General features: G+C 38.3%; 1 protein-coding gene across 1 annotated transcript; it reads right to left on the bottom strand.

Moving 5' to 3' along the window:
• Positions 1 to 372: 372 nt before the first annotated feature.
• On the bottom strand, positions 373 to 23,713 carry CDC16 (cell division cycle 16). Its single transcript, XM_075091790.1, has 18 exons — positions 23,539 to 23,713; positions 21,382 to 21,436; positions 20,323 to 20,420; positions 19,767 to 19,805; positions 18,819 to 18,959; positions 16,437 to 16,596; positions 15,691 to 15,785; positions 14,947 to 15,080; positions 13,165 to 13,244; positions 11,838 to 11,887; positions 11,071 to 11,144; positions 8,654 to 8,779; positions 7,741 to 7,893; positions 7,072 to 7,135; positions 5,278 to 5,339; positions 2,993 to 3,128; positions 1,998 to 2,088; positions 373 to 883 (listed from the first exon to the last, which is right to left on the bottom strand). The coding sequence occupies exons 1-18, from the start codon at positions 23,584 to 23,586 to the stop codon at positions 618 to 620; spliced, it is 1,872 nt and encodes a 623-aa protein (XP_074947891.1). The 5' UTR covers positions 23,587 to 23,713; the 3' UTR covers positions 373 to 617.
• Positions 23,714 to 25,506: the final 1,793 nt, after the last annotated feature.

The raw sequence follows: 25,506 nt of genomic DNA, 5'->3' as shown, positions 1-25,506 counted from the left end.
TTTCTGCAGTACATTATAGAATAACGCTAAAGAACTGAAATTAGTTACTAGAACGTATAACACAGTAACATGCTTTGTCATCCATTTAAACCTTTGTCATCAATTTAATGTATACCAAATTAGAGTCAAATGCTGGAAAACCAGTGAAATGGCTCCTTAAAGGAATACATATAGTAAGTATAAAACTTCATTTTCTTTTGGTCTATTTACTAAGGAAGCATTTCTCACAGACAGGATAAAAACTCAAAAGCCACAATACTACTATAGTAGACTGGCTATTCAATTTAACAACATTGTTAACGGTTCCACGTTAAGTACTATTTTTAAACCTTCACAGTCTTACTGATGGCAGACACATGGATCAGTAAACAGTTTAAAAAAAAAAAGGTGAATTTATTTTTTACTTCATTGTATATGATTGATTTTGTAGAAATAGTCCATCACGTATACTTTTTAATCATCATTAAGGCAAGCATTATTTCTCCGGTGTTAAGTACAGAGTTGTAGTTTGAATTCATATAAAAATAGCAAATTATTGAAAGTATAACACCATAACAAAAATGCTAAAACAAACATATTACACTTAGACAAAATGAGCTCTCTACCAGCATTTATGGTCACGTACTATGGTCTGACATGGATGTTTCTAACATCATATCACTTTCATTCATTTCGATCTCAAATGTTTCTTCCAATGGGCGACTGGTGTCTGTACTCTTCCTTTGGTGTGATGTCTCTAATGTTACTATGCCACTTTCATCCAGAGTTTGTCTTTCTATGTCAAATTCTCTGAAATCCCAGGGAGGTGAAATTATGTTCTTCAATGTCTTCATTGTGTGTACATCAAAGTCATAACATCTTAATTTGTCTTTGATCTCTGTTCCTGTGAAAACAGTCAAACCATTAGTTTATTCTAAGTGAACACTCCCAAAAATGCATCTCAAAGAAACCATCCTCCAGAAGCTACTATGAAACCCTGCTTTCAGACTGACAGGGAGGTGTTGCTGCTTAATGACTGAAGTTGAACAGAGTTGTTCTGAAGAAATACAGCCGCCTCCTTTTTGGAAAAAGCACGCTGTTAGAAGTACGACTCAGATTCAAAAGTCTGTTATTAGAAGTAATTGCCAATTCCCTTCCCAATCCTCTAAGAGGCTTTTTTTGTTGTCTAAGCTACACACAGCATGGTTTGCATTAATGCCTGTCACATAGCTGCATAGGTCTTCCAGATGTGTTAACCGACTACATATGGAGCAAGGCAATATTGAGAAGAAACATCTGCTTCAACTGTGCAAAAATCTGCAGAAAAAGCAACAGAGCGCACAGATGGCTTTTACTGGCTTCAGGCTCATTAACATGCTAGACAGGACATCAACTGTGTTCATTACAGATAAATCACTAAGTTCAATGAAGCAGAAATATATCACTATAAAAGGGTTTTTTTGGGCAGAAAGCTTTCATAGGATTTTTCAAACTATGGCAATATAATGTATTACTGCTATGAAGCACTTTTTTTTACCACACAAAGCTGTATTTTTGGAGGCAGAAAAATTTAACCTCTCTCCTTAGAGCAGAGTTTTGACATGGTGAAAATGCCTTGCCCGTATCTCTACAGCAGCATTAGCTGAAATCAAGTCCTCTGATTTTCTAACTCCATATGTCTATTTTTTTCCTCATTCCCTTTGGTTTCTAAGCTGCCACAAATCAATATTTTCTATTAAAGAAACCATCACCGCCTCCAATGGCAAAGTGTTTCCTTTCTTTATACTGGTAAGAATTTACTGTCATGACGCTTATAAAAAAAACAGTGGTCATCTGCAACTGCTGAGAAGTTCTGACTCATTTAGCCATTAAAAAAAAACCACAAAACAAACCAAAACCAAAACACACTCTACTTTGTAAGTTAACTAGGTAATGGTAGACAGTTTTTCTTGACGTAAGAATAAGACTCCTCTCAAAGGACTCGACAACTTTCAGAGTCACATAAGTGAAAGACTTACCAATGTAGGCTTCCGAATCACCAATATACATTTCTATGCAATGTCCAAGCATCGTGACTGAAAATGTGTCATCCCTCCTAAGACCAAGGGCCTATTAAAAGAAAAACAAAACCAAAAACAACCACTAAAAAGTATTCAGTAGCAAATAAAAGCATTTACATCTTAAGTCCACGACGTTTGATCAATCCTGAGTTTGTTGTTCTGTTGTTCGACATGCTATCAGAGTTAGTCTTCACTGTAAAAGCAACACATTGCACGACCAAAATAATATTGTCATGTGAACTGGCTGAAGCAGTAAGCAAGCAAAGCACAAAAACGAAACCAGAAAAGGGTACGTATACAGGCAGATCATGGAGTATAACATACTACTAAAATAACAATTATAAAACCTGTGAGAAAGTTGATTTTGTATAGCTAAGCTACAGTCTACAATGAAATAGATTGAGACATCCTTATAGTAATTACAACTAAATGTGTGTAATACAAGGTTCTAGGTAAATAGACCTGTAGCTAAATTCAAGCCAGTCAACTTGAATGCTGAAAATTCAACTGAGGGAAATTCACTGTTACTCTATGAAAACACCAACATTGTCCTGCAACAATAATATAAGTATCGTATAATATAGATAAATCTGAGGCAACAGAAAATAGCACGTCTTTAAATGTTGCACTTGCTGTAAAATTTCTCCTTTAAGGCATAGGTTGGAAGTATTTTAAATCATCTCAGCTGTGTGAAAAGTTTATGTGCACAAAATTTGTATGACAATTATGATATTCAATTCATTTATAACATGGATCCAGCTACTAAGTTCCACAAAGCGGCCATTTTTAACCTGATTAATAGGAAAAAAACAAACAAACAAATTAAGATTAGAAAGTAAACACTAATTTGGAGGCTGGATAAAATGCCAGTTCTCTGTTCCAAAACCCAAACAGAATGAAAAAGTAAATAACCAAATCTGTGACCAGCACTTTAATTTAAGCCAGTTACGTACCGTATGAAAATAGTCGATTGCGCTTTCAAAATTGCCCATGAGACTATGTATGTAGCCAATGGCAGAGTAAGTGGAAGCATTCTGAGGAATTAGTACTAGAGCCTGGCGATGGTATTCCAGTGCTTCTTCGTATTTCCTGTGAGGGTTAAATACAGAAGATCTATTTGTAAGCTTCAGGGTGAAAGGTGTTTCTGTAGCATTATATCGCTATTTTCCATAGCTCAGTGGCACAGAGTCCTGCAAGAACTTAAAAGTTATTGCTTCATACTCTGAACATAATAGAATGCTCAAAAGAATCGTGGATATTGACAATCTTCTTCCTCAGTGTAACAGAGAAATCATTGTTCCCCTTGTGTAGCACAGCAGCTGCCTACAGCTAGGCCCCGTTTGGGGATAATCTTAGCAATTCGATACAGTAAATTGCTTTAGATGTTTAATGCTGCTCATTGTAACACTAGCTTTCTTGCTGTAGCTTTCATTTTCCTCCCCAGGGGAAGCAAAGGAGCAATACGAGACTAAATAACTCGTCATTCAAAGTGAGAAAAGCTCTCTGGGCAGAAATTTCACAACCCTCGAGTGCTGCATATAGTGGTACTTTTGCCACTTCCATTTCGCTGCCTTCTCTGTCAGAAAAGAAGGTTTACACATATTTGTACTTTCTTTCAAATACCAGCTACCCTTTCTCTGAAAATTATCCATTAATTAGACTGCTTCTCGCATTTATTATTTCATAAAACAAGGATTAAATGTACATTATGGCATTACTCTGAGAAACTGAATTGTCACATTTGACATCCTAGTACCAAGTTGTAAAAGATAAAGACAGCAATTTTTCATCTCTTTCGTCGATTCAGAAGGAATTTTAATCTCTACAGTTATAATGAAATTGTGCGAACAGCGACACATTAAGTTGTTAGAAGTCATTAAGTAACAACTGAAGCAGAAAAATTATGCAACTCTTTGCTCGCTACACAAAACTTTGACATGATTTGAATCTTGATTTTCACTAATAGTATCTGCCTATCCAATTAACTACCACTGTATTTGAATATGCTGCTTTCAAATTTCAACCACATCACGCTAGTGAGTAGACATATAACCAGGAAGTTTTTTCCATGTCAATATCATGTATTATGAACACTAGTAAATTAGGTATTACAGAATTTTTTAAGTTGCAAAAGCATATTTACAACTGCCTAAACTCTCAACTTGATTTTCACGAAAGATGGTTTACAGGGATGTAAAAATATATTAGGTCAGCTTGCTGAATGTGAACAAATAATACGATGCAAGTTGTCCTAAGTGTGATGTAAGCAGTTACTAACTTATTGTAGAAATTAAAAAAAGACAAAAGGAATTATAACTGAAACAAGTATTAGAAAAAAAAACCTGCAATTATACTCATGAATAGGTTCCAGAAGCAGTGCCTTTTGTTTGATCTTGGCAGAAGGGGTAACTATTATACATCCTGATTTCATAATGAAAACGAAGACTAATTGGCAATTCAAGCACAAAGCAATTACTGCCAAAGCAGAAGTACAACTTTTATCTACCGTAATCACATCCTCATTAGCAGCTTTGAAACAAAAATTACAGTATAAAGCAACTGGACAATTAAACCCATGACACTAAAAAAAAAAAGATATCATAGTGATTAAACAAAAGAAAACACTGGTAAAAATCAGATTATGGTAATTAATGAGAAAACATTTCTCCATGTGTTAAAACTGTTAAAGCTTGCATATGTACTTTGCACTTCCTTTTTCTAATCCTAGAATGGAAGTATGAAATGAAATATTAAATAGTTCTGTTCTCAAAAACCAAAAAGTAATACTTTATTACTGTGTGAATGTCACTGAATTTTTCACTTCAATAAAAAAAAAAACCATAAGAACTGATCCAAGCAATTAATTGGCACAAAACCACCTTTATGTTAAATAAATCAGTGGATATATTCAAGTATGTCAGGACTGGGACAGTAGCCAGTTAGCACTCACACCCATACAAGGATCTGAAAGCCTACAACCAAATTTCTATCTAAAATGAACCAACAGTATAGGAAAGGCTTTTACATTAGGTACTTCAACTCATGTGTAGTCATCTGGATATAAAGGGCGATTAATGTATTTACGTTTGCAAGCTGATTTAGGCAATCTTGTTCATGTAAGGTGCTTCTGCACTACTCTCGTGTGGTACATAAGCGTGATATAAATGAGAAGTAGGCCTAGAGAACACACATTTCCGTGGTATTCCACATAAATGTAGCTCCAGTGGTCTCTGCTTACTTGAGTTTTCTGCAGACGTGTCCTAAGTTGTTCAATAAAGGCTCCCACTTATCAACTGTTACCTGCAAAATAACGCAACAATTCAAATAACTGCACCGTCCCAGATTGTAACTGAATTTTGTCTACTTTAAAAACAACATACAAATGAACAAGGCAATTCATTCATTACCAAAAAAACAAATCACAGGCATTTTCAATTCTTCTCAAAACACATTTAAGCTCAAAACATTATTCAATAACTCATTTTTTCTGTTTTTTCCAATCCCCAAATCCAATTAAATTTCTTCAAAGAGTCAGTGAGAGTAAAACTTGGATGCAAACCAAACAAAATTTATTTTCTACTTAAGTAAAAATCACACCAAGACTCTCAGCTTGTGAGCAGTTAAGAGCTCCCAAATTAAGTGTTTGTAAAATAACCATAAATACTGAAGGTCTTTTTACTACCTTCTCCAAACTTCATCTGCTTTAAATAAATTAGCTCATTTACAAGGCACACAGAAGACAATCTGGGCCCACAAAATTCTTAAAACAAACACTTTTTCCTGAAATTAAAATAATTTTGACCTGATTTCATTTTGAATATGCAATTTATAACAACGAGAGTATCTAGTTACTGTGGGTGTTTCCTGCTCGAATTCTAAATTTCCAGTTGTCTGTTTATAGGTATGTTGCTATTTCATACTTCTCAATAAACAAGAAAAACGCCACACATAAAAGAACTTAGGCATATGTATAAAAGATCTACAAAGTTGGCAGCATTCACATGGACAACAAAACAGCTTTTACTAAAACAGAACAACCCTCTTTATATATCGGTGAGCATATAAATTAGTATCTGTGCAGTTTGTTATAGTAAATGTGTGCCACGTCCACATGAAGGTTAGTTTTCTCAACACTTTCCACTTTATAGAAGGCTTATTGTGCTCTAGAAGCAATTTCATGATCTTGATAGGAGATGCTTTGTGAACAGTTACAGTAGCACGAGGTGGTGTCCTCAGTAACTTAATTTAAGCTGAAAATTGAGAAAACCTATCTTAAAATTCACAAGAAGCCTGTGACAAGGTGCTACTGCTTTCACAAAGGCATCTTAAGTTACTCTAGTAAAATGTGTTTCTTTAGACAAGATGACAACGCACAAATAACACAAACTGTACTACCAGTAAGTACAAACTCATTTGTGTGTTCCAGTGTTTCAGGAATCAGGGCTGTAACGGTTGGTTTTTGATTCACAAAAGCACCTGAACTACCAGCACATTTCCTAAAAAATTTTTTGCCCGTGATTATCTTGATTACTTTCAGGAAGTTAGTTAAGCATCCCCAGGCCCACTCCCACACAGTGGCTCTATCTGGTAGAAAGAAAACAAATCCATACCTACAGGATTACGTCCAAACAAAAGTGGAAGTCATTCAAGAAACGGCTAACACTTAAGGTGGCAGAAACCATCTTCGCATGTGTACCCAGTTCCACCCTCAGGTGAAGAACCATTTGGTCTGCTAAGACCCGGGACTGAGAACAAGACCTGGATTCCACTCTCCAGTCAACACTTATTTTCTTTTAATTTCATACAGAAACATATTTTTTGCCTTTTCCTGTAGCACTGGAGATCATGCGTGATGATTCTCATCTGAAAACCCAACGTACTCAATTGTAAGTAGATAGCCCAAGTTTTAAAGTTAAATTTATATTGTATTGCTTCTATCTTAAAATAAGCGCAGCGTATTTTGTCACAAGATATTACAGAATTTCCTGGAGTTTTAGAAATTTACAATCATGCATATCATTAGGAAAAATACCTCATTTCCAATAGCTTTGATTTTCTCCAGTGCGTCAAGGAACCACTTTTCTGCAGTTTTCCAGCTAAGAATTGACGGGGTGGGGAGAAAGAAAAATAAATTAGTGAAGAGTTTTCATTAGCAGTATGAGAAAACAGTATTACAATGAACAGTTCTTTGACATTATTTCATCATATGAGTTAAATTAGATGTAAAAACCCAGTGATTTACGTTTGGCCATATTCTGCATGTGCTCCTAAGACCTAACAAGACAAAGTTAAAAGATCAGAAGCCAGTCAAGAATATTCACTAAATAGTTCTTATATCTGTTAGTTCTTTTCAGAACGTATTTTGAACCTCCTGAGCTGACAAAATGTTTCGCTGTACGGAGTTTTATAGCATGTGCACACTTGTGTGTGCAGACAGATGCCTTTTCAAGGCATGCGACTGCCCAGTGACAGGCACACACGAAATAATAATTGATCACTGCATGTTCATTCAATGCTTTCCTCGTTCAATCATAAGTGACAAAGAACAATGTAGAAAGCAAGCGTTTAGCGCAAATCCCATCTAAACTAAAACCAAAAGAAACCACAGTTCAATGTAAGTACTTTAGTAGATACATTGGCACATTACATTTCAGAACAATCCATATTTAAGGTTGTATTTAATCCTATCTGGCAAGCTTACTCTCCGTTTTGAAATGCAACCACTCCAACTTCATGCATCACAAAAGGATCTTCAGGTGCAATGCTTAACGCTTGGCTGAAAAACCTTTCAGCTAACTTTGAGTTGTTGGTCAAACCATATTCCAGTCCAATATAGAGCATTGGCAAATGACACCTAAAAAAAAATAAAAAAAAACCCAAACCACAAAAAAACACAATCATGCACTTATCAGGAACGGCGTCACAAACTATAAAGAAATGCCAACTGGGTTTGCTTATGTTTATGTACATCCAAGCAGAAGCTGATTTAAATGGACTATTAGCCTAAGGGGCAACTTAACAGACTTTACATCTTTGTTAGTCATTGGCAAGAATTTGAACTCCAATACACAATTGTAACTTGCTCTGGAATTACATGTATTTCCTCAGTGCTTAAGTTAGTTCTGAGGAGGTTTTTTTCCTAATTTCCTTCAGACATTTCATTTACAAATGGAATATGGAAGAAGAAATAATTAAAGGGATTACATTTACCAATAATTACAGTCAAATACAACAGTTTGATGTGCAATAAGACACGATTAGTCCACTATTCATTTTACAACCTTCTCCGCAGCATGAAACAGCTGTTCAAAATATTGCTATATAGCCGTTTATGACCTGGTGTCACAAACACGATTCACAAATTTTAGAGAACCTTCAAGTAGAACATAGGTTACCTAAATATAAATCTTGACTTTAGAACTTCTAAAATCACAACAGTAATCACAAACAATGCAGTTAAATGCAGATTATAAATTATTTGGGTTTTTTCCTCCTTTGTTCTCTGCCAGATAATTGTTGCAAATGTATTCCTACTGTTTAAAGGGATATCGGTCAATATTCTACACTATTGATGGATTAATTTTAATTTTCTGACTATGATGTTTTTGACATACCCTTTCATGAGCTGCGCAGCTGTGAAGTATGCAGCCATTGCTTGGTCATGCTCACTCTCAACTGCAAATGAATGTCCATATGCTATCCACGCAGGTCCGTAGGTTCTCTCGAGTGTAGTAGCTTTGCTAAAAACAAGAGCAAGTCACAAGCAAACACATCTGAAATTAAATTTCATCTGCTTCAGATGACTACTTACTTAGCAATGCTATGTCACATAGGTATCTATTAAGATATTCTTCTGTAGTGACCAGTGGTAAACAAAGTTAATTTTAAAAGTTCAACAAACTATTTGGCACTTAAAAGTACTGCACCTTTTCAGGAATTCATTGTGTTGTTTCTGTTGCTGTTCACGGACAGCAGGACTTACTTGATATTACTGAACATAAACAATGATATAATAGATGAATTGGGCAAAATACAGAGAACGTTAGTAGTGACTTATGCGTTACAAAATTCTAGCTATACATTTCAAAATGAATATATTCAAGCAAATGTATGTTTCACAAGCAGGGTATGAAAATACCAGGTGAACACTTAGGTTGAACTGTCTGTTGAAATTTTGCTATGTCGTTGTACGAGCCTTAATGAAGCAAGAGTATTTGTCACATCACAGACAGCTGCCGTGCATCAGAGAAGTAGCATCTGAGCTGAAGACTGCAACCTGAGCATCAAGACTGCAACCTGGAGTCTTCCCAGAAAGATGGATTCGACAGGAACATTAGAAAGCTCTGTAGGTTATTTTCTCAGTCTGAAGGCAAGGGCATTCATAACTAAAGAGCTCATGACAGATGTGCCCATTCTTTTCTGAACAGCTTCTGACATGGAGATCCTACCTGTTCCACAAGTAATCTATTCTATTGCTTAACTATCCTCAAACACTCAATTTTTTCCTAACATTTAATCTAAATTTTGTTTGCCAGAGTTAAACTTCTTATTTCTTATCACAGATCCTAAAGAACAGTTTGTTTTCTCTCTCCTGGGGCAAAACTTTACATATTCAAACATTTGCATCTTCTCACCCTACATCCTAGATAGCTTCAATCCCTTCAGAAAAAACTTTCCCCATCAGCCACCTTCTCCAGAATGTTTGGTTTCTGCCTTCTCTTGAATTCAATTCATGTATCTCATATCCATCTTGAGTTCTCCATACATGCTGATTTGTCAACAGTGAAAGTACAATACAGCTTTGCTACTGTTATAAAAGATGGATTATGTTCTATCACAAATGTTTTTTCCTCATTAGTGCTGAGGTGAGGTAAGGCCTTTTACAAGATCTGAAGAATGTAGATAGCTCCTTCTGGAACAGCCAGAGTGATACTTGCCTGACACTACCGGGCACTGCCCAGCTGTGCCTTCTACCCTGTTCAGCACGCTCCAGCATGACATCCTATGACTCCAAAACAAGGATACAGGAGGTTGTGTATCATATCTCCAGATTCTTTTCTTAAAACTACTGCCTACCCCACAGCTGTCCCTAGCCTTGTAGTTGCACACTATCATTTTTCTCCAACAAATTTGGGTATCCTGTTGCTATTTCACTTTTACCTGACCTTCCTCCTCCTTACCACAACTACCCTGAATTCCAATGTTTTGGAGTTTGTTTTTTTTTTTCCCCCTAACACGTCAATAGACTCTTCCAGGCTAGGGATGCTTGCAGATTTAATAAAGATATTCTTTATTTTACCACCAAAACCATGTATGTCACCCAGGACGGCTTCCTTGTCAGGAATTTAAATACTTTACTCCTAACAACCAGACATTTAAACAGTCTAAATTACTAACCAATCTTTACATGTATTGTCTACAAAGGTCTCAAGAAGAAAAAAGAAAGCCTTACAGACTGATTTAAGCCTTCTCAGTTTAAGCTTACGGCACCAAAACAAATACCCTACTTCACAGCAAGGTCCTGCTCCCCAGTGCTGATCATCAGCAGACGCACAGAAGACCTACAGGAAAGAGGACTGGACAGACCGACCAACCTAAAAAGTCCAAGACTGCTTCTGCAAAGAAAGAACTAGACACAGCCAAATGTCAGAATTTTCTGTCTAACTCTTCCCTTTAAGATATGAAGCCTGAACCTGGGAGAATGCCTGAGTGTCCTTAAGCTGAGAGCTGAGGCTTGATTACCTAGCTTGGCAGCCTGAGCGAATGCAGGGACTATACCTGCCCTTAACAGGAAGGTGATTGCTAGAAGAGATTCCACGTAAGTTTGTATGTCCTTTTTAAAGTGTCTAGAAGGTTGAGATCTAAATGGCTATACAAAAAAAAAAGGCACCAACAACAAAAAAATTTTTGTAGTAACCAGTTTACCAAGGCTGCTATTTACTTTAAGAGCTTACAAACAATCTTGAGTATTAAATATTTATGTAGCAAGTGAGCAACAGATTCACTAAGGAAAAACACGGAAAAAAATTACCTAAGATATCTTCTAGCATGTTCATTTTTGTGGCCAACCATGAGATAGTAGCATCCTACTGCAAACCATGACACCTACACGTTAAAATCAAAATAGAATATTATTAGATACATCACCCTGGTTTTAGTGAAACATCACCATAGGTGATGCAAAACAGAGGAACAGATTATAATTAGGGAAGTTAGGAATATTTTCACTGACATCACAATCAGCTTGTCCAATTATTTGATATTACAAACAAGCTGGAACTGCTGGCACGTATGTCTCTAACTGTGCGTGTTCAGCCTCGTGAAGAGAGAGCTAAGTGGAAAGCTTAGCGCTGTCTTAATTATCTAGTGGTAGAGGATACAGAAGAGAGAGCCAGGCTCTTCTCAGAGGTGCAGTGATAGGATGGGAGGCAATGGCTACAAATTGCAACATGGGAAATTCAGACTGAGTAAAAGGAAAACAATTTCCACTATGAAGGCAACCCAACATTGGAAAAGGTTGCCCAGAGAGGCATGTACATTTATTACTGTAGTATTTGTTTTAAATTATTTTTCAAAGTGAATACCTCACATTGGATATATTTTACAGGCACTTTGCTTTAAAAAAAGAACCTTGGTAAAGAAAATTACAAAGCATAGAAAATAAAAGCAGTGAACCATTTTTACCAGCTCCATAAACAGATTTTGAATCTGGTTGTTCAAACTGACTATTACATTACAACTTTCATGTATTTTCACCTAGAAAAAAGTAGCTGGTAACGAAGGCTTAGAACAACTTACGGGATTATTTGGGTACAAGTCCACCAGTTTGTGAGAAAGATAGAAAAGCTCTACACAGTGGGGAGAAACAAGAGAAGAAAATTAAAATATGCTAAAACATTAAGATGTTCCAAGTCCTTTAGCATTTTGTACAAGACACCCAGAACATCTACCCTTATCAATGCACAAGTGAACAAAAATGCTTTCTGTTTAGTGGTAATGCTTCAAACTGTCTCAACATAGATTCAGTTTTACAATTAACTGAAAAAAAGCCAAAACAAACAAAAAGGCCCAAACAAACAAAGAAGCTCAAACCCCAACCTGAATGTCTTCACAGAATGTAAATAAGCAGCTATACATCCCATCCCTTAAGAATTCTGCAACAACACGGGCCATTAACATACATTAAAATAAATTCCTCTAGCATTATTATACTTGAATGTATCTTGACGGGGTAGAACACTCTTAAACTTCCTACATCTAGAAGGTGTAACATACTGGCTAGATCAATTTCAAAGTAGAGTCTTGCACATTAATGTGTTGAAAATAGGACAAAACCAAATAAATTATTATATTATTTGGACTAGTTCTACGTCATTACTTTTCTAATAAAAATAATAATTCTAGTTATTAGAATAATTTGCATATATACCATGCACTGTCCTTTAAGAGACTGCAAATCATATGAGCTCCTTATTCTATTTCCCAATTGGTTCTACAGACATTAAAGCTCCTCACTTGATTTGGATGTTTATATGCAGTCTGAAATGAGAAAAAGCCATCCCAACTGCACGTAAGCTATTCTTGTCATTCCAAAGGTGCGGCATTATTATTAACTTGTTTGAACTAAAAAGAGGCCTTCACAACAGCAAAGGCAAGGAGAGTCTAGAATTTTTCTAATATGGAAAAAGCATGTCCAGCTAAGCATACATGCTGCTGAAGACTTCCTTCTAGTTCAAATTAGTATAATATATTTTGCTGTTAAGCAGAAAACGTACACCTAGATACTCTAGGAAGATCACCTCAAAACAGAAATCAAACAACAGAAATGAAGCACTGTAGCTCACTAACTTTCTGGCTACATAGCCCAGTGGTTAAAAGACAGTGACACTCATGATCGTGAATGAACAAAGACTCTTTGCACAACTATTCCCTGCCCTGTCCCCGTCAGCTCTGAAACTCCATTCTTTTCCAGTTACCACTGCTTTCTTGAAACTGCAGGTAGGAGGAAAAATATCTGTAATTTTTTAAACGGTATATAAGGGCATTTCTTGGCACCCTTAATTCTTTTTTAAAATTCAAGCTTTACAATCTTCTTTTGACTCATGTTAAATGTTGTGTTTCTTACCGTTTGCTTTATTAAGCTCCACAAGCGTCCCTATATGCACAGGTAAACAATTCGCATGGAAAGGATCTTTTTCCATCACTCTAAAAAAAAAAAAATTGGCAATGCACATTTCAAAAGTTTTAATGTGATATAAGCAGGCTGTTTTTATAGTGTGTAATGTTCCAGTTAATTACCACTCTAGACACTAGAAAACTGTTTGTGACTAGAAGGTGACTGCTAACATCATAATAAAGGCTATCTTAAGATCCGAAAAATAACTATTAATTTAGCTTAACAGAAGAGGGTAACAGAAAATTCTGGAAAGCTCAATATACAATTAGAAAAACAGAATACAATGCACATTTGTTTGCAGGTCACTTCAAATTTAACCAGCAAGCAGCAAGCAATAACATTTCTGTTCATCTTTTCCATACATTTGACAGCAATTATCAAGCAACAGTCCTGAACTTTCTGAGCTTAACACTACGCCATATGCCTTCGGAAACACATTTAGCTCAGCTTTAAATTTTTTATTTCCCTTGGCATTTAGAAACAGAAGACAGTCTCACAGACAACAGGCTGCATGCAGGACACGGCTTGCAGGCATGTGTTCTTTTCGTAAGCATTGGCACTTGGTAAACTAAGCAGAGCAAAAAAACCACATCTTGAAATCTATTCGCAGATTCTTTTAAATCAGAAGTACAACATTATGACTCAATTGTCTGAGAAGTACATCTCAAAAGAGTTAAAAGTTTAGTTGACATTTTTAAATAGTTCAAAGTATTTCAAAAGAAAAGTATAAAAGAACATATAAACAAGTATATTAAATCATCTCTTAAAGGGAGTCTAAAACTTTGAAGTTATATGGACTTCTCAGACTCTCATTTCCAAGCTCCAGCATCTATGATTGTCTCCCCCTTAGGAGACATTTACTTCTGCCACCTTCTGCTAGACAAGGTGTGACAATTAAGTTTCAGAAACAAAGAAGGGAGAGTATAATTTTATTGACTTAATTGGAGTAATTTGTTTCAACAGGATCATGATTTTACTCAGATGTTTAAATTCACCCTATCAGCATTCTCTACAGCCTTCCCAAAAACCTTGCCTGTACTGGGCTCTATGGGATATTCTACATAGAGATGGCTTGCTTCAGCTAAGAAAAAGCTGTACTATATAAAAAAAACCCAACCAAACAAAAAACTTCTATTTTATACTAATATTCTGAGACTATGCAGTACGTACACAAAAATAGTTTTCTAAAAATGGTAGTTGTCAGGCCAGCAGAAAAAATAGCTCCACAACCACGTGTTCAGATTTACAGTAGTTGAGAAGCAACCCATGTTGTTGTTCTGACCCATCTGACAACCGAGCAGCAGTGTGTTCCTGGGCTACGTAACAACTGAGACAAAATACTTGGCACATCAATGTCAACATAACTTTTGATCAGCCACAGAAATCGTACATCCTAACTAACCAACTGATCCAAACCTGTCCTTCTGAAGGCCAAACAAGAAGTATGTAGAGAACACACAAAACTGAAGGTGCCAGAGTTAGGAAGAGGATGGATGAAGGGAAGTGCAGCACAGAGCTCATTAACTGGAGTTTTGCTTTGGATGCTTCCGCTACATATCATAAAAATGATGTGTCTCACCAGACACAAACTACACATTTTAAATACCTGAAACTTTGTATCAAATTGTTATGTATGTCAATCTGTTGAATGATAAAATCCACTAGGTGCAGGCATAATTATTATACTACACCACATGAGAAAAAACTCTCGAAGTTGCTTTGTATACTTACACTGAAGTAAGCTTGTAACACATTTTGAAATCACAATTATAATAATGTCTTTCAGCTAAGGATACTACCACATCCAGGTTTTCCTGAAGACCATCTACTGATTCAGGAATCAGTGTTTCACTGGGTTTACTATACTGAAAGACAAAAAGAAACAACAACCAATGTAAAAATCAGATGGTATAGGTATTAATATTTTTAGTTCTAAAAGAATATTTAAGAAGCATTAAGCTGCATAAAATTCTTAGTTTTACACTTAATGTCCACAAAACAGGTATTTGATAGAACGGCTCTTTATGATGTACTTAAAAGCCAGTGTCAGTATCTTAAGAGTAGGCTGTAGAAATTAATACTGAGCAATATATACTTGGCTTTAAGAGCTCTCACATTGTCCTTGGAAAAAATAGTCTGGAATAATGTTGTTACAGCCTAGTATTTTCAGGTAACTGACATTTTGCCTACGTTATTAATGTTCTTTTCCCTCATCTAGAAGTTTCTAAATAAATAAAGCTTAAAAAAAAGATCAGAATTTCAAGTTGTCACCACACCAAAAAATAAGCTGACACTAAACTATTATACTACCCCCCCCTAAACTGATATCTGCTGTGTCATAAATTTTAAAATAACTGAAACTATGAGGCCATTATTTATTCCAATGTTTGGAATAAATGGAATCCAAGAAAATTTACACTTGAAGTCAAGACTTTCAATCAATTCTCCAGCTTTTTGGTCAGTTTTGGGGCTTACCTTTTTCAATTTATTCTCAAATAAAAAGTGAAGCAATTCTTGTTCTTCTTCTGTACACTGTCTACTAAGAGGTAGAGATTCAAGAAGTTCTTTTTCTATGTGAATTAAAAAACAAAAATTTAATTGGTCATATTACAGAAGAAATAGCAAGATTGAGAACTTTGAGATGCAAAGAATTTTATGATGTTTATCCCAAAACTACAAAGAAGATAACAGTGCAGATGCACTAAACCAGATAATGCTATTAATTGTGGAAATTAATGATTGAATTCTTAGTTTTTCCTTCTACACTTTTAAATAAAATTTAATAAAGATGACATAACACACCACTATTGTTATTAACTCTATGTGCCAAATTTTATCACTCAGAATGCTTTATTAACCAATGCCTACTCTAAGTAAGCAAACACTGGTAGGCTTTCATGGATTCAAAGCCTGTGAAGTTGAGAACACAGGAAAAACATTGTTTAGGCTGGCCAAAGAGCGGGGAAGCTTCTGGAGCCAACAAACAGGGTAGCCGCATTACTTTGTTTCTTTTTAATTCTTAGCACTGCAAGACTGAGAAATAGAGTTCAAATATGAATTTGAGCAGATTATAGTTTTCACTCATTTCATACACGTTCTATTTATTCTTAACATTTTGAAGTCTGTTACTTGTGTTATTGCTTTAATTTTTATCCAGCAAAAAGGCATATTGAGAAAGCAGCTAAATTTTACTTGTATTCGAGAAATACTGCTATCCAGACCTTCTTGTGCCGTCAGCATATGGTGTGATGTTAGAAGATCAAATGCTTCGAAACAGTAAACATCAAGCTTCAAGGCCTCTTTGTAGCTGTATGTTGCTAGGGTTCTGTTATCCAAAGCATCATAGATCTTCCCTCGCAAAAGGCATATAGAGCTCTTGATCTGGTGGAAAAGCAGGGCTGGAGGTCAAAGACTGAATCAATGTTTGCAATTTGGTTTTGAGCACAAATCAAATGGGCTCCCTGAAAAGTAAAAAGCATTTAATGTATGTTGGAACCTGGTTTTCTAGTGCTCTCTTTAAATAAAATATTGTTTCTAGTAGCTTAAAAAAAACGAAAAAAGCCCCAAACGAATGCTCTGTCAAGTTATCTACTGCCAAACGAACACATGCTTGCTATAAGTAGAGGGAGGATAGAGTTTATCTTTCCTAGTTCTACCATCCAGCTCTCAGATACTGAGTTGTAAGCTATTTATACTAAATTCCCCTCATAGTCAATACAGGGAAACTGTCACTTCCAAAGGCATTCACTTCTTTGCTGACTGTTAAACCAATATTTCATACAAGACAAGAATGACTGCAGTAGAGATGAAAAAGGCCAAATCAATGGACTCAACTAATTGGAGCAGAAAAATATATCCTCCTTTTCAAAACAAAACATATATCACAGTGTCACAGAATGGCAGGGGCTGGAAGGGACGTCTGGAGATCATCTTGTCCAACCCCTCTGCTTGAGCAGGGACACCCAGAGCAGGGGGCACAGGAACGCATCCAGGTGGGGTTTGAATGTCTCCAGGGAAGGAGACTCCACAGCCTCCCTGGGCAGCCTGTGCCACTGCTCTGGCACCCTCACAGGAGAGGAGTTTTTCCTCATATTCAGGTGGAACTTCCTCTGTTCCAACTTGTGCCCGTTGCCCCGTGTCCTGTTGTAGGGCATGATGTTTCAGATACAAAAGTAGTGAAACATCACTATTACCATAGTTAAAGTTGTGCTAAAATGCCTAATAACTAAAACATGTTCTTTCAAAACTCCATAGATGGGTGTTCAAGTTGGTCAGAAGGCAACAGAAGTGTCCGCAAGTTACTGGGAGAAAGGTAACACATTACCCATCTATATCATCAGTCTAAGCAGACAGACCAACTCTCTAAGGAATCCCCACAGTACAAACAGTATAGCTGCATTAACAACTAATAAACCCCAGGGGGCTGCTAAAGTGGTAATATTGTTACTGGCTCAGAGACCAGCCATTCTTACTCTGGAACTGGTGTCTGTGCAAACTAATAAAATTAAGTTTGAAAAAGCTACAGTCCTAGAGAGAGGAGTTTGATTTAAATTTTTTTTGCAGCAGCACCCACTTCAGCAGTTCTCCTGTGGCAAACAAAACCCATCCTCACGTTATCACAAGCATTTGTGAAGGTAAGGACTGATGAAGTCAAGCTTTTTGGCTGCATTATTTTCCAGTCAAAATAGTTTCCCAATAATCAGCCACTCAGACTTGGGCCAGAATACCATGAAACAGGGAGCAAGAATGAACAGCCAAAGCTGAGGACTTCTTCCTTTGCTTGCATAGGTAGCTTAAATGCTCCTATTAAGGTGCACCGCAGTAACTCAGTCTAATCCACTTCTCCCTAAAGCCCATTAATACCAGCATTCAGAATCAGTTCACATTGATGATTTAACGCATTTTGCTACTTCAGTCTTAGAAGGAAAATGCCATCTGTCAATCACCTTCACTGTCATTTCAGCTAATAAACGTCAATTCATAATTCCAAAAGTAAAAACTCTTTCCAGGCTCTTCAGCCTACACGTGGTACCGACCCCTTTTAGCTGTGTGCCTATACAGAATTTTTTCACTGAGCCTCAAAAACTTCACCTTCACGTGACAAAATATTCAAGTGTGATCAGAAAAATGTCTCACTGAGACCAACACTTGAGCAATTAAGGAAATATTTCATTAAAGATATCTGGGGGAGGAGAAAACTTGCTTTGTTATCTCAGAACCTGCAGCCCAGTTGAAAGAAGTGTTAGTTTACATTATCAAGACTGAAATTGCAGCATAGAGCTAAGAGAATCTAAAAGCCAATCCTAGATCATTAACTTCCTGCAAAGCGTCTGCAAATAATTTACGGCAAGCTGTTGAAAAGCACTCTTCATTTCTGCATACCAAGTTACTTTCATACAGGCAAGCTGACACCTGACTTCTGACTGAAAGGAGACCAGTTCAGCATTTTATGAATGCTGAGTTATGCTATCCAAAAAAGAAAGCTTAAACACAGAATTTCAGGTTCATACAGCTACAAAATCACTTTCTGACTTAGCACATTCATTCTGTTGTAAAAATATTTGTTTAATAAACAAATATTTGTTTAAAAAAATGTCACTTACAGAGGATTGTGACATCTCCCAGTCTGTAGTAGAGTCTTTCAATCCACTTTCATCCTTCAAGTACTTTTCAAAAAGTCTTTTGTTGATTGGCTCTTCCATATCAAGAATATCCAGGGCCTGTTGATGTTCTTTTGCAGCATACTAGCCAAACACGTGCATGTAAAAAACAAGGTTGGGATTTGAAACATCTGTACATAAAGCACCAATAAACACAGTGTCACATTTCAAAGGCACAGATTATAACAACCAGTGCTTATCAGCAGCTTTTTCATGCATGCGTATTCTTATTTGGACATGTGTCATTTTACAATTTTAGCCACCTATTTTACTAGTCTTCTAGAATACGCAAAAAAATATAAAATGAACACCTACAGAAAAATCTATTATTCAGCATTATGCAGTCACAGAAGCAGATATGCTTCTAAAATAGTTAATGCAGGCTTTAATAAAACACAGTAATCTTATTCTATAAGCAGCATATTTTCTATTTCAGATTTCTATATTTAATCTACCAATTGATTCAGTTTTTCTGTGAAAGCACTGCATTTTACTGTTTATGTATCCCATTTTATACAGAAGTATAAAGCTGCTAACTATATTGATACAACTATAGATCACATCTCCTCTGGTCAGGCTACAACCACCCGATTAAAAATGCAATCATGAAGACATGTAGCAAAACCAGTTCACATTCTTTCCCCCCAAAATATTAAAGGAGTATTTTCTTTCCTGCAAAAAAAGGTTGGTTGGATTTCTTCAGAATGGTACCACAATGGATACTCCAGTGACCACACTGAAGGCTAAAGAATGAGATCAACCGTCACAAAATTTAAACCTGCTATTCCAATGAGCAGACATCTATGTTGCCTGTCAGGTACCTAATCTTCCCAAGACGCATCTTTTATTTAGTTTGGTTCATTTCCAGTAGAGGTCCAAACATGTACTCACATGACATCTTGCTGCAAGGTAGCGACATGCTTCATATAACTGAAAGAGAAAAGTTTCATACATATTAGTTATAAAGGAGCGCACGTTTACTGACACTGCTAGGCTCCATTTTGCTCTCTCCTTTTTCAGTTGTACGCTTCTTCATCACTTTCACCTCCAAAAAACTTTCCTGACCAAAATGATTAAGTCTGTAACGCTTTCTCTACTATTAAACTCTCAAAGGACACTTGCTTCACTCTTGCCTTCACCGCTCATTAGCGGAGCGGAAGGACAATTTACACACCTACACCTGAAGTGACACTCCACCTTCCCAATCCTGCTGCAGTTACAACTCTGGACCCCTTCTCTTTTCTGTGACCCTACCTGGGGACAACAGTTTCAATCTGCCCATTGAACACAGGGCTATATTTGGTTCAGATAAACTACACCTTGCAGTTTTTTTGATCACTTTTCCCATAAACCTTATGCTCCTATGGTGAAGAAGTCACCGTGGACTGTAGCAGCAGAGGTTTTAAAGTGGAATAACGGTAGTAAGTCTTCGACTGAAGCAACTTACCTTATCCAGCTTACGCGATCGAAGGGCATGTGCTGCCCTATGATACTGAGCTGTTAGGTAAAGACATTGGGCCAACCAGTAGATATCTTGTGGTTCCTCTAAAATAAGAGAGCCAATTATAAACCGTTAATTTATAATATATCTTTAAACACTTTCATACGGAATATTCGCTTTTGCTTCACTAGAAAAGTATTATTCTCCTATTCTAGCATTCTGTTCAGTTACAAAGTTTTATTTTTATACATATATGTTATTTTTTATATATATAAAAAAACCCCACATATCTATCTGTCAGAGATTAACATGAAAAGATAATCAGATTTTAACTTTAAAGATGGCAGATAATGCACTGGACAGTGAATACAAAGAATCTCGTACAAGAGGGTTGTCATGAGGAGACAACAGTGACACAGATCTAAAAAACCCAGCAGTTGTAGGTTGCTTTGCCCTTGGACATAGGACAGAGAAAAAATAACCCAGAATTTTCTCTCTCAAAAAAGATCAGTGGGAACCTAACAGTGAAAGTGAAAGCACCGGACTTCTGCAGCTTGACATTACAACTGCAGAACCACGGCTTAGTACTCTCCTACTTTATCGGCAACCCAGGCTCCTGCGGGATCAAGCCCCTAGAATCATTTTAAGAAGTGTAAATGGGCCACGGCTGTAGGCAGACACAGGCTACCAGCATCAACTCATTCTGTAAACCCGCATTCTACTTGTCACCCAGAGCAACAGCGAATCCTGTAGCAAACCACCGCTGTCGTAGCTCGCTCTTTTGGTCTCTCGTAGCTTGCTCTTTTTTTTTTTTTTTTTTTGTCTCTTAAAGTAGGCAAACCTTAAGGTTTGGCCAAATATTAATTTTAACACAAAGTTCAAAAGGGAAGGAAGACTGGCCCTGCTGCATTTAGAAAAGTGGCATTCCAGAGATCACAGAAAAGCACTCACATCAAACTCAAAACTTCGACATTTATCCAAATAGCTTTAAGAAAACAACAAAACCAGAACAGAACACTATCAGAAAAAAGTTAATCAAAAACAATGTAAAAAGCAACTACTTACCATGAGACAGCGAAGCTACTTTGTCTGCCCAAAACAGGGCACTTTGATACTGCTGCTGTAGAAGTATGATAGAAATAATTAGCATTAGTTTGGGGTTAGCTTTCCTAGACTATTTTGAAATATATTGTACATTATTCACATTTAATATCTTATGCGTGTATTCTCTAATGAACGGCGATTCACAAATAAGACCTTTATAAGTCCAGTTTGAAAGGGCAATTACTGTAACTTCTAAAACATATCAAAAAGTAATTTGAGGTGGGGTTGTTTATTTTCAGTAAAATGCAGATATCTTTGACCAAAAGGTATGCACTACATAGGTATGGCAATGGGTCATTAGTTGATTTGCTATCACTGAAAAAGCACCAAGAATCCCCTCCTTCCAGTTAAAATAAATGCTACATTTTAGAAAAAGGAGAATACTGTATTAAAAAAAAAAAGGACATATCAATTACTTCAGGAAATTTCAGCAGCGCCATGTCTGATTACAAAATTTTTTTCTCCAGTCAATATGCTTTAACCTCACACAGACCCTGGTCCCTGTGCAAATTTCCCCTTATCCTTGGATACAGTTTGACCATTACCTCTGCAGTTCAGGAGAAGCGGGTGAAATGGAGATGACTGGTGGCAACCAGACATCCGATGGAAGCAGAGCTTGCAGGTATATTGAACTAACTTGGCTAAGGTTGCCATTAGATTTGGGGCACTAGGCAAAACCTCACAGAATTGGCCAGGATGATCCTCTGAGAATACCAGCAGGGGCTACTGTTTTTCCTTTTTATCCTTCTCTATGCTCTCAGGCATAATACACTTCCCAGGAGCTGCAGGACGTTTAACTTGCCATCACAAGGACTTGCAACACTAGAAAATCCTTGATCGCTTTTGCTCTTTCCTGCAACATTACAGTTGTGGAGCTTGTTTACAGTCTTAGCGACCGTTTTATGCTTTTGGAGTCAAGGTTTGGCAGACTTTTCCAAAATGCACACTGACCGTATCCCAGTCCTCACAAAGCACTATACTCCATGACCTAAGGGTCCCTTCTATTCTGCATTCCCACATTCCCTACTTGATGGGGATTAAGAATGTCCAGCAAATTTGCTAAGGGAATAGTTTGGTTTCAATATGAACTCCCAGGGGAAAAAATCCAACCAACCAAAAAAAACCCCAACCAAACAACCCCATCCCCCCCAAACACCCCCCAACAACAACAACAAAATCTGACCCAAAACTTCATATATGTAATAGCTGTCTACTAGAGCTGAGATTTAAATAACTTTCTCAACACCACAAAAGAAAGGCATAATCCAGGCCTACAGGGCACTACACGACTTTTGTTGAGCAGTTCTACAGTACTGTAAACTGGCAATCTGACACAAAGAAGCAGTCCCTTCTTTGACGCCCCTTCCTCAGCACCGTGCAAGTGTCCATGCAGCTGCGTGCCAAAGCAGTTTGGTGAACCAGTTTAACTCTGATGAGTACGCAGCAAAACAAAACAATAAAATCCACCGAATTAACTTAGGTCCCCAGTCAATCTTTCGGTCAGACTTGCTGGCCACGCGCACAAATGTCTGTGTTAACTGAAGGGCTGGGTTTCTCCCAGTAGCGGTGCCAGTCTGGAGCCTTCGAGCTAGAAATAGAGCAGAGCAGCTCCGTGCTGTACTTAATCTAATTCATTAGCGCATTTTGCTTGTTGTGTTTTTTGGTTCCTTGCCCTGCAGCAACCTAATTGCTGAATCCATCAGCCAACGAAAGCAAGCCCGCCCTTCTCAACAGCGCTCCGCGCCGTCGCAGGTCGGTGCGGGGGCATCTACAATCGCCAGGTAAGCGCGGCCCAACCTGCACAACCCGCGAGAGCGGGATCCTGCAAAGGCGCCTCCGCTCCGCGGCGGGCTCCCCTCCTCCGCCGCCTCCTCCTCCTCCTCCCCGCCACAGCGGGAAGGAACCGCGGAGATGCCCCCGCCGCGCCACCGGCAGGACACACACTCCCTCCTTTTCCTTAAGAAACGGGGCATTACCTCAGAACTAACCCTCCCTCCGCGGGCACCGAGGCCGGCACCGGCGGCACCGGCCCCCCGGAGCTCCCTCCGCCCGGCAGCCGGGCCGAGCGGGCCCACCCCACCCCGCGCCGCCCTAACGGTGGCTCCCCCCGCGCCTCACCTGGTCGATGTACTGCCTCACCCGCTTCCGCAGCCGCTCCAGGTTCATCCTGCCGCGCGGTGCGTGGGCGAAGCCGAAGGGAGGCGGCCCGGGAGCGCGGGCCTCGCCGCCGCCAGCCCGCCGGTGCCGCGCTCAAACCCGCCCCCCGTCCCTCCTGTCCCTCCTTCCTTCCCTCCCGGAAACAGCGCCCCGAGCGCATCGTTCCGAGAGCGCTGGGGGCCGCCGGGGTGGGGAACCGCACCGACAGGGTTGGTGCCCCGCCCCCTCCCCCCCAATAAATTCATTCTGAAATTATTATTAAATTATTCTCTGCACTTCTGAGGTGAAGGTTTGTCTTTGAGAGGGCCCCTCTTTGAGAGGCCCCCTCTCCCATTGCCCCGAGACCCCCCTTAGGCAACTGTGGCCTGGAGGTGAAGGTATTTCCCCAAGGTTTCGAAGCCATGGCGGGCAGCATGCCAGGAGGTTTTCTACAAGTCATTCATCGTCCAGTCGTTTTTGGTATCACACAGATTAGGGGATCATTATCCACTAGGACACTACTGAAAAACGTCAGCTTTTACTGCTGAAAAACAAAGTGAATGAATTAATTAAAATGCCTGATTTGAAATAATTCAGGTGCTGGCCAATCCATCTTGGAGTGGGTACGCCCAGTACAAGCAGGGCAATCATCTGTGCGTGCTTTGACAGAGAGGGAAAACCCATGTCAGAGTTACAGTGTGGAGAAGGCCACAGAGATGGCAGCTGGTCAGAATAAAAAAACAGTCATTTGAGAAAAATAGGGTCCACGTGCCTTCTCTTGACCTATTTGCAGTAGCTACACTTTGATGTAAAGCTGTTTGACTTCAGTGGTTTCCACCTGTTATTAATGAAGCTGGATTTTCACCTTGCACAGCGTCACCCTTTGGGACTGTTTCTTCCATGGTGTTTTTGAGTGTGTGTGCTATGGATGGCAGATACCCATTTTATCCCTGCAGAAAAACAGATTTATTTTGCCTTTTTTTTTTTTTTACACAACTGCATTTGTAGATCTGCTACCTTTTCACCTTTTGGAAACAGATCTTGAGAAAAGCAAAATCCTTGCTCATCTTTCCATCGGATTCATTACATCAGCTTGTGTAATGAAGAGAGAAATCCTTTTGTTAGTGGTTTCTTTAGATCCCATGGTGCTACCTAATGAGTATTATCAGCATGTTCAGCTTTCCTGAAGACAGCTTCAGGTGTCTAAACAGCTTCTATGGCAACCTGACCATACTGTGGCAGAAGAGAGGATGCAATGTGTCTTCCGTACCTTCAGCTCTGTGAAACCTGTGGCTTGTCATGGGTGCTACCACTCCACTACCTGTGTTTGTTCAAAATCTCTTCGGAATTAGTCTGGTTGACCAGCATATGTATTTGTCAGTTTGTGGATCTTTCTATGTACAATAAAAGATGTTTGAGTGAGATTTTGATACTGCTTAGAAACCGCTGAGCTGTGGAGCACAAAATTTGCTCATAAGAGGTACATCTCCCCCTTAGACCAGGTGTAATGGTAACTCACCAGAGCTCAGTGGCTTCTATTCAGCATGAGATATCAGGGCAGCAAACTGCAGCAACTCAGAGAAGAACAAAATGGATTTAAATAACTCAGTAAAGGGCCAAGTTTGAAACATTATCAAACGCAGAACAACATCAACAACAAAATTAGGAGATGCTGCTAACCTCTAAGAGAAAAATCTTGGCTGGGGAAGAAAAAAAAGATGCACAGGAAGTGTGGGGGTTGGAAGAGAAGAAAACGCTCTTCTTGGGGATGGGTGACCATTAAAAGCAGCCGTAGTCACAGGGAGCTGGTCTGACGCATAGAGCGAACTTATGATCTGCAGGATCTTGGAGGGGTCCAGGGAACGCTCTACAAAGGTGAGGACACTGAGGTATGGAAATGCACATAAAGTATGTTAGTACTCTGTTAGCATCTATATAGTTCTTATGTTG

The sequence above is a fragment of the Phalacrocorax aristotelis genome, chromosome 1 (assembly GCF_949628215.1).
Source record: "Phalacrocorax aristotelis chromosome 1, bGulAri2.1, whole genome shotgun sequence".
Taxonomy (NCBI): Eukaryota; Metazoa; Chordata; class Aves; order Suliformes; family Phalacrocoracidae; genus Phalacrocorax; species Phalacrocorax aristotelis.
Note: the sequence above shows the minus strand (reverse complement) of the source record. Positions and strands in the feature narration are given on the sequence as shown.